Here is a 9,901-nt window from a genome sequence, read left to right on the forward strand (position 1 = left end):
CAGGGAGGGATGGATATACAGTAACTAAATGTAATAGAGGTAGGATTCAAAACCAAATTTGACTTCTGAGTCTGAATTTTTGAGTCTTCTTAGAGTAATTCATGAATCATAATCTTTTTTCCCTATTCTCTCTTCAGGTTTTTGTCAGGATGAATTGCCAGAGCTCGACCCGGGCACTAGTAAGTTCTGAATGTTCCCAGTGTTTGTGGGTAAGAATGGATGTGTGTATGTGTACTTTTAAATGTATAACTTAAGGGTGTCATTGGTGGCCTTATTGATTCAGATTTTCTTTCACTTTGATTTATAATTATGAGGAGGGCATCTTTTCTAGTTATGCTTTCATTTTCCTCTCATATTATTCATTGGCTAGAAATGTAATCATTTAATAGAAAGTTGGCTTGCTAAAAATTTCTATTTAATATTAATCTCCTTTCCTTGTTCTCCACCCTCCCATGAAACCAACAACAAAAATTGTGCTTTCATTTATGCACACATGCAACCATATAGCCATAACCACTTTTCTAAAGTATTGACTAGCTTTGACATAATTCTTTTTTCTTCTGAAATGACACGGGTGGCAGGAGGTTTAAAAGAGGGATTTTTCTTGGTTTAGGTATTTATAATCAATAACCTTTGTACCACAGTTTAGTTTCTAAAGCACCTTTATCTACATTAAAGTTAACATTAAAAGGGTGACCATTTCAAGTTCTAATTAAATGATGTTTTTCAGGACTCTGTCTTGATCATAGATAATCATCTGTGTTTCCAGTGCTTTCAAAATGTGGCATACACCACTCTGGGATATGGTTATAGCTATTAGAAATAGGACATGGGAATATCCAGGTGTAAAGACCTTATTCTTCTATAATGCCAAAAGGTCAAATGATAATTCAGATTTGAGAATTCATGAGATTATCTAGAGTTATTTTTCTAGTTCGAGTACTTTTTAGGGTCACGAGACTGGCTTTTTGTCACCAATCTGCTGTTGAGGTAAGTGGTAAAGTTTACCTTCTCACCATCCTAGCTAATATCCGCTCTCTGAGGGTGTGGACCTTTTCCTATATTTTTCCCATACATTTTAACAGTATAAAAATTCATGTCTGTTTTACTCATACTTAGTAATTGCAAGACAAAATAAATCCTGCAATGCTAATCAAACACCAGGAAAATAGAATTGTCTTTTTAGAAATCGTAAAGTTTAGTCAGCTTTGTAGGTAGTATAGGCTGTTTGCCCTGACATTCCAGTATCTATGAGTGAACATAATATTTTCTCTTTGCCCTTCTCTTATGAATAGCCCTCACTCAGGAGGAGGAAAATATAAATTCTTGAGTCATGGTCCTTTCTTGGATTTTTGAACATTAGGAAGGACATTGAGATGCCCTGAAATCTTTCAGACAGAACTGCACATAAAATGTGCTAGATAATTGAGAATTGTGTTAAACATCGCCTGCTCTCTCTGCTTCAAGCTCAGTTCTAGGCTCCAGGGGTATACAAACAGATAAGTCTAGATCCTGTCCTCATCTATTAACAGTCTATTGGAAAGTATTTACTTGTCTGGAATTATTTGAAAAAGCATTTTTTTAAACCTCTATTTAGCACATAATACCCAAACTTCTCCTTTCCTGTACTTAATAGCAGTTGAAAATACCTCATGCCCATCTTCCAGGAAAGGTCCTCATTAAGATTATTATTGAATTTTCTTTTTGGGCCAAGTAATCCTAAATCATTTAACATTTCTGCATAGAATCTCTAGCCAGATAGGGTGATTTACACACCTCTGCATTCCATGAGAATGAACAGATACTGAATCATAATTTTATATATCAGTGCAGAGTAGGAGTTACCTAAAAAAATCGTTTTAAAAAAATTGTTCTTATGTGGTCAGTATTCTCAATAATCCGCAAATTATCTTTGTGAAGTTAGTAGTATTTTATTCCTCTCTCTCTCTCTGTTATTCCTCTCTCTTTTATAACATAATATTACATAATAGTATAATAACAAATAGCAAAAGTAAAAATTTATCATCTCTGTCTAAGCCCTTTGGAGTTCAAATGAGCATGCCTAGTCCTACCAAGTGATAGGAAACCATATGGACTGTATGTGTTGTCTTATGTTGGTTATGAATATTGAAATTGCAAACTCCATGCCTTCTGACTGGGAAGGAATAACATCTCCTATGTTAGTGCCTCATGACTTTTGCACATTAGATTGAGGACAATAGGGATTTCTCTGTGATGCCTCTTTAGAATTGAGAGGCCCCAATGTCTCCTCTACCCTTCAAATTCCTGATACGGGAAAGCCTGCTCATACTAGCTGTTTTTTGGAACAGGAAATGCCATTGTTGCTGATTTCCCATTGTGGTTGATAGTAGCTGTAGACAGCAAGTTTGGGACAACAGGTGGGATGTGTTGGAAATAGATGAGGAAAAACTGATTTTGTCCAATTCAAATGGCTTTTTTTTTTTTTTTTTTTTTTTTTTTTTAACTTTTTCTGTGATAAAGCAGATGGGTAGCCAGGCTTAGAATATGGGCAGCTGTTCACACTCACTCTGGCTGCCTTCTTATGATTCCTGGGCTTGTTGGAGTCCAATGTTATGGCACAGGTTCAGGCTAAGTTCATTTCTACAAGAAGCATCTCTGTACCCTGCCCATTAGCATAAGCTAGGGACAAGGGCAGTCAAAGGTCAAGAAAAGTTCAAAACAGCATAACCTTTCTGTGCTTCTGTTTCCAAATAACCCCAGTCTGCCCTGCTCCCCGAGTTTTTTCCTCAACTATCATGTTTACCGTGTAGTTGTAAAACTCAAGAGAACAAGGACTGACTTGATACAAGGGAAGTTAGAGAATAGAAGTCATTGTTGCTTAAAACAGGAGAAATAATTGATTTATGTTTGGGGGCCAATTAGGCTATAAAACAGGAACAGTAAAGGGACCTATGACTTTAGGACAGCTACTTGCTCTGATTTCTGTCCCACAGACAAGGGGCTCCCCAATAAAGGCTGTCAGCTTTCTAGGCTAAATTATTAATTCCTTTCATGCTTCTCAGGGATTGTAAACAGCACATAATACAGGAAAACAATTGATACTGTTCAGTTATTGGCCAGATAGAGGGTCAAAGGGTAAATAGTTGGATTAGCAACAGCTGTTCTTCCTCCTCAGTCAAACTTTTGTTCCTTCTTATCTATTTCAGCAAAGTCCTTCCTGTGTTTTTGGCCTCTAAATAGTTAAATCCATTTCTTTTCTTGTAAAATAAGCCTACAAATAATTATTGACCAAAGTTGAAAATACTCAATATTTTACTTCAGTTTCCAAAATTGAAAATGGGCATTCTTTTTGGTATGTGCTGACCATGTTGTTTGAAGTTCAAAGGATATTATCCCAAGGAAAGTAACTACTTTAAGTTAGACAGATTAGAAGCTTTTTAGCTATTTTTACCAACTGCTTGAGGTTCTTGGTGCAGCTTGATTAAAAGAAAAAGAATTGCCTTTGTTTAAAACTGGTAATGCATGATAATAAGTAGGATGATGCATATTCATTGTGGAAAACACTAAAAGAAAAATATAAACCCCCTGATCCCACCACTCAGAAATAACCATTGTTTCTTATTTGAGATTATGTCCTTCTAGCTTGTCTGAGTTTGTTTTTTACATAATTAGGAATCATAATATGTATACAACTTTGTATCTTGTCCCCGCCCACCCATCATTACATTGTGAGCATTGGTCCAAGTCATGAAACATTTTTCATAAGTATATTAAAAATTTTTTTTTAATATTTATTTTTGAGAGTGGGGGGGAAGGCAGAGAGAGGGAGACACAGAATCTGAAGCAGGCTCCAGGCTCTGAGTCAGCGGCACAGAGCCCAACGTGGAGTTCGAACCCACAAACCGTGAGATCATGACCCAAGCCAAAGTCGGACGCTTACCCGACTGAGCCTCCCAAGTGCCCCTTTTCCATAAATATTTTTAATGGAAGAATAATATTTCATTCTAAGGGAATAACCGCCATGATTTTTTTTTTTTAACCATTCTCCTGTTGTTGGACATTTAGGTTGTTTCCGGAAGGTTTTTCTACATTCTATAATGCCATGGTAAACATGTTTTTGCATAAATTTTTCTCTGCATTTCAAATGAGACTTTTAACATATAAACCAAAATTCTTCTGAATTAAGAGCATGGGAAAGGCGCCTGGTGGCTTGGTCGGTTAAGTGTCTAACTCTTGGTCACAGGTCAGGTCTTGATCTCATGGTTGTAAGTTCAAGCCTTGTGTTGGGCTCCACATTAAGTGTGAAGCCCACCTTTAAAAAAAAAACCAAAAAAAAACGTTGGGGGGGTGCCTGGGTGGCTCTGTTGGTTGAGTGACCGACTTCGGCCCAGGTCATGAGCTCATGGTTCGTGTGTTTGAGCCCTGCGTTGAGCTCTGTGCAGACAGCTCAGAGCCTGGAGCCTGCTTCAGATTGTGTGTGTGTGTGTGTCTCACTCTACCCCTCCCCCACTCATGCTCTGTCTCTCTCTGTCTCAGAAATAAATAAACATTAAAAAAAATTTAAAAAAAGGCGTGGTCTCTGGCTCAAGGTTGCTTAGGTTCCTTTTGGCTTCAGTGTTTACTAGGTCTGTAATATCTTGGCTAAGTTATTTAACATCTCTGGACCTCAGTGTTTTCATCTGTAAAATGGGGACAGTAAAAATTTATTCCTACAGTACAGGGCTGTTGTGAGGATTAAATGAAGTAATACACACACAAACACACACACACAGATATATTTACATTTAGAACAATGCTTGGCAAATGGTAAACGCTGTTAGTGTGTGCTATTCTAGGCTGTGTAGCATAATGTTGAAATTCTTGGTCTTTCTATATTAATGGTTGTTGTAACTGCACTTTATTCAATTAAAGTAGCCAATGTTTTTTAATTACACAAAGATCTATCATTCCAGATGTTAGCAGGTGTAAGTTTCTGCTTCAAGTAAATAGTTCCCTCAGAGAGGCAGAGCTCACATATTGCTGACTACTTTGGCCAAGACTGTTCTTTACCATCTGGTTGACTGTTGGGTGTTTTGTTCCCCATCCCCCAGCCAGCAGTAGGTAACCTCCCAAGTGACCATCTGCCAATCCATTTATTTAACCTCTTAGGAAACTAAAGAAGTTAACCTCTGCTTATTTAAAACACATACCCAATATTCTGGTTTCTCTTCAAATTGTATAAATCTTTCGCCTAAAACACATACCCAAATTATGCACTCTTTGGTCAATACCGTGCTCATTCTGGGGAAAAAATTTGTACAGTTAAAAACCTGACCACTATTATTTTATTTTATTTATTATTTTTTAAAATGTTTGTTTATTTTTGAGAGAAAGAGAGAAGAAAGCACACGAGTGCACGTGTGAGCGAGAAAGAGGCAGAGAGAGGGAGAGAGAGAATCCAAAGCAGGCTGTGAAACTATCAGTGTGGAGCCTGACGCAGGACTCACACTCACAAACCGTGAGATCATGACCTGAGCTGAAATCAAAAGCTGGACACTCAACCTGTTGAGCCACCCAGGAGCCCCCATTACTATCTTATCTTATTTTTATTTTATTATTATTTTTTTTAATGTATGTTTATTTTAGAGAGACACACACAGAGTGTGAGTGGGGGAGGGGCAGAGAGAGAGAGAGAGGGAGACACAGAATCTGAAGCAGGCTCCAGGCTCTGAGCTTTCAGCACAGAGCCCAACATGGGGCTCGAATTCATGAACCGTGAGATTATGACCTGAGCTGAAGTCAGATGCTTAACCAACTGAGCCACCCAGGTACCCTCCCCATTATTATTTTATTCTATTTTTTTATTTTTAACTTTTTTAAAATGTTTATTTTTGAGAGAGAGAAAAAGAGAGCACAAGCAGGGGAGGAGTAGAGCGAGAGGGAGACACAGAATCTGAAGCAGGCTCCAGGCCCAGCTGTCAGCACAGAGTCCGATGGGGCTCAAACCCACAAATTGTAAGATCGTGACCTGAGCCAAAGTCAGACGCTCAACCAACCATGTCACCCTGGTGCCCCCCGTTACTATTTTAAAAACACTGCATACTTGGGATTTGTGCTGACACAGACTTACATATATATATATATATATATATATATATACACCCATATATATATATGTATATATATATACATATATGGGTATATACATATATGTATATACCCATATATATTATAATATTCATATATAATATGTAAACCTAGCTATTATATATTATAAATATATATAAAATGTATAATATACATATTTTCCCCCTGTTCATCAGGGATCTAGATATAGATAAATGGGCATTTAAAAAGAGACATGAAAGTTTATCTTTGCCCTCTCTTGCCATACTGATGGATGCCCACCAAACAGGGATCCATTGGTGATAAGGGTATGAATAAGCAAGATAAAAAGCACTTTCAGAATAAAACAGGCTAACATCACTAGCTTGCTCTGGTTTTGCATTCATCTGTCAGGTGTTTTGGGATCCCAGGGATCCTTCAGTCTACAAAAGAAGAATGTGTATTGCTCAGCTAGCGTACCCATAGATTCCTGTCCAAAACTCTAATATTCTGTATGATGTCTTAATGGGTAAATGGGTAAAGCCCAAGTAAATTTAAGGTGGGATGTTAGAGATCAAGGAAGGAAGGAAAATTAACATTTACTGGGTATCCCTTATGTGCCAGGCACTTTCATATATTCAGTAAGAGTGAGAAGGATTATATCATATAAAATTATGTAATTTTAAGTTTGACTTGGTAATACCTAGTCTTTTGTTCTTTCCTCCCTTCCCTTTTTCTCTTTGATGTGTGCCAAGCTGTGACACAGTTTGTGTCCCCAAGGGGCTCTGGTTTAGTCAGGAAGATGGACACAAAACTTGATAATATGTGGCTACTCCTACCACTAATAACTAATACTTATTACACACTAAGTGCTTCCCATGCAAGCACTCGTAAAACTTGTTTAAAAAGACACTATCCGTATCTTACAGATGAAAACATTGAGGCCTGAGAAGTTAAAAGACTCACCCCAAAGTACATAGCGGAGAAATACCTGAGGTTTGAGAGCTGTTGTTTTAACTCCTGTTCTGTCTCTAGCTCTCTTGAGTGTGGCAAGTCTCAAATGCTAATGGGAAAGCTTAAAACAGTATAATGACTTATATATAATGGGCTTTTTTGTATATATACAGAAGAATACACTATTTTTTTGGTGTCATTTGGGCTCTTTTGCATACAATTAGAATGGACACAAATTTGGACACAAAGAATTTTGGACACAAAAAATAGGTTCCCAAAGAGATTTCTTCTGTGGCTCAGGTTCAGGATTAGTCCACTATATGTCAGACAGATTCTTTCCTGAAACAAATGAAGATAAATGCACAGATCTCCCTTGTTTCCCCCTTTATGTCCCCATGTCCCCTTTCCTTCATAACACTTCGTTAGTGATTTAGATATTTCACATTCATAACTGTTCCAAGAGCCTGTTTACAAAGCTTCAGCTGAATCTGCTAGATCACTGCTACATCAGGTCTCTGAATGTGGCCTTTTGCTGGGGAGTTCTCTTCTGATAAGGATTCTTTTGAACAGGGTAGGGGTGGGATGAGATTCAGAGCTTAGGCTGAGCTCATCCCCTTGACCTCTGCCCCTATTACAGAGTTTATACTGACTTGGTAGGGACTCCCTATGGAGCCAAGAGTTTAGGACTTGTTTACAATTGATGAAAAGATAGTTGCATTCAAAGGCTGTTGTTGGGTCCTTGGGTAGTCATGAATCTCTGCCATTATCTCTGGTGGGTGTAGGGAGTGCTGGAACATCTGGGGCTGGAGATTTGCAATGGATGACTAAGAAGGAATGAGAAGAAACTAAAGCTAGATAGTTTGCTGAAATTGTTTCTACAGAAGCAGTATTGCAGTAACATTTTGAGAACAGAGAGATTTGTACAAACCTGTGCTTTATTTCATTAAAAAAAAGCTGAAAGTGGTTTAAATGCAGGGTATGATAACAAAGGAGATGCATGAAAATTCTTCTCTTCCTTTTTTGATGTCTCATCAGAGAAAATTTGCTGTTAGGCAAATGTATCAGTGGAGGGAACACTAGATTATTAAAGCCACCTTCTTCAGAGTTATACATAGTTTTACAAATTGGTATTTCTCTAAAAATTTCATGATGCTCTAAGTATGCTGGGACAAGCATAGCAACTCTGTCCCAAGAGTCTTCGTATACCTTTTCTGGGCACACTTTGATGAACTCTGACCACTCTTTAGCCTCTATACCTGAAGTTACTTTTTTTTTTTTTTTTTTTGGTCCAATATTTGTTGTAGATGTGAATCTGAAAAAAAAGATAAGCATCTGTCTTTGAAGGATGCTCATAGTCACTATGAACCAAAACTAAATACATCCTCTGTTGGAAAGCATAGGAAAGCAAGCTGCATTAATAATGATTCAAAGTGACAATACCATCTTGTATCTTTTTCATCTCCATACAAAATTCCATGTGCTAAAGGTAGTCTGGCCTATAGATGTATTTTGTTTTATTAACTGTATATTTAAATAAAAACCTTAAGACTTTCGTAATAATTTTGAATTTTTGGCCTTCCTGATAAATTGGGTCTAGATTTCTACATGGCATCTGTTGGCTGGAACAGAATAGTGACTGCCTTTTTGACCTCAGCATGCGCTGTCAGGTTTGTCATATACCTAGATGACCTCCGTCACCCATTTATGTCTCCTTGTCAGTCTTCTGTAGGCATTTGAGTTTGTAGCTCCTACATTAAAAAATGATAATTGTCAGTGCAGATGAAGGAGTGAGAAAATGGAAACTATTTTGAGTATAATCTAATAATATCTGTTAAAGCTGAAATTGTGCAGTTTACTTTTACAGATTTAGCAGCTTAAAATTTAAAGATTAAAAAATTACAGATTCAACAATTCATGTCTCAGTCTTTATCCTATAAGAAATGACAGGTAAGCAAAATTATAGTCACAGATATTCCTTTCAGCATTTATAATAGCAAAAAAAAAAAAGTGGAAACAGCTTGAAGTTTAATAGAGGACTACTAGTTTAATAAATTGTGATAATCCATGCAATGGAGTACTTACTACTATAGAATTGCTAAGGAGAAGGCAGGTTTTAGTCTAGAAGAAGGGTATACTGACATGTTAATAGTGTAGTATCTGGGCAAATGGGATCACAGGGCAACTTTCATTATTTCTGTGTTTTAATTTTTTTTTAATTAAAAAATTTTTGTTAATGTTTATTTTTGAGAGAGAAAGAGAGTGCGAGTTGGGGAGGTACAGAGAGAGAGGGAGACACAGAATCCAAAGCAGGCTCCAGGCTCTGAGCTGTCAGCACAGAGCCTGATACGGGATCGAACTGATGGACTGCGAGATCATGACCTGAGCATAAGTCGGACGCTTAACCAACTGAGCCACCCAGGCTCCCTTAATTTTTTTTTTTTTTTTTGTAACAAAGCTCTTGTATTAAAAAAGATAGATTAAAAAAAAAAAATCTCCTCTCATTTTAGCTGCAGAGTTTCCAAGGCTGTTCTGCCAAATTAAATTGAGCCACTCACGTTCCAGCTTCCCACTTAGACCACAGAATTTTACATTCAGAAATCTCTCCTTGAAATTGCTCTAAGGAAAGGGCATCAGTATCCACAAGTAGCAGGAACCATCTCGAAGCCTGAGAACAGGGTAAGAGCCTAGAGCAGGTTTTCCAGCTTCTACTTGCAGCTCTCCCTCCATTCACAGTCCAGCTATCAAAACTGGCCTGCTTTTCAGAATCAGGCTTGGCACTAACACACTATCAGTAATAAAGGGAGCCTTGATAGCTTCTCATTTGTGCTCTCCTGGCAGTTGGAGGGTTACACTGCTGAAAATGACCTTTAATGGAAGATAG

The 9,901-nt window shown here is 37.6% G+C and overlaps 1 protein-coding gene and 1 long non-coding RNA gene across 4 annotated transcripts in view; one reads left to right on the forward strand and one right to left on the reverse strand.

Moving 5' to 3' along the window:
• NR6A1 (nuclear receptor subfamily 6 group A member 1) overlaps positions 1 to 9,901 on the forward strand; it is a 234,421-nt gene that overhangs the window by 35,521 nt on the left and 188,999 nt on the right. For all 3 annotated transcript variants that reach the window (XM_058694158.1, XM_058694161.1, XM_058694159.1), the window contains exon 2: positions 138 to 179. In XM_058694158.1, coding sequence (XP_058550141.1) covers positions 138 to 179 — 42 coding nt within the window. The remainder of the gene's footprint in view (positions 1 to 137; positions 180 to 9,901) is intronic.
• The window catches only part of LOC131491358 (uncharacterized), a 63,081-nt gene continuing 59,792 nt past the window's right edge, over positions 6,613 to 9,901 (reverse strand). The window contains exon 3 of the long non-coding RNA XR_009251410.1: positions 6,613 to 7,844. This is a non-coding gene — a long non-coding RNA (uncharacterized LOC131491358). The remainder of the gene's footprint in view (positions 7,845 to 9,901) is intronic.

Source organism: Neofelis nebulosa, chromosome 12, assembly GCF_028018385.1.
Source record: "Neofelis nebulosa isolate mNeoNeb1 chromosome 12, mNeoNeb1.pri, whole genome shotgun sequence".
Taxonomy (NCBI): domain Eukaryota; kingdom Metazoa; phylum Chordata; class Mammalia; order Carnivora; family Felidae; genus Neofelis; species Neofelis nebulosa.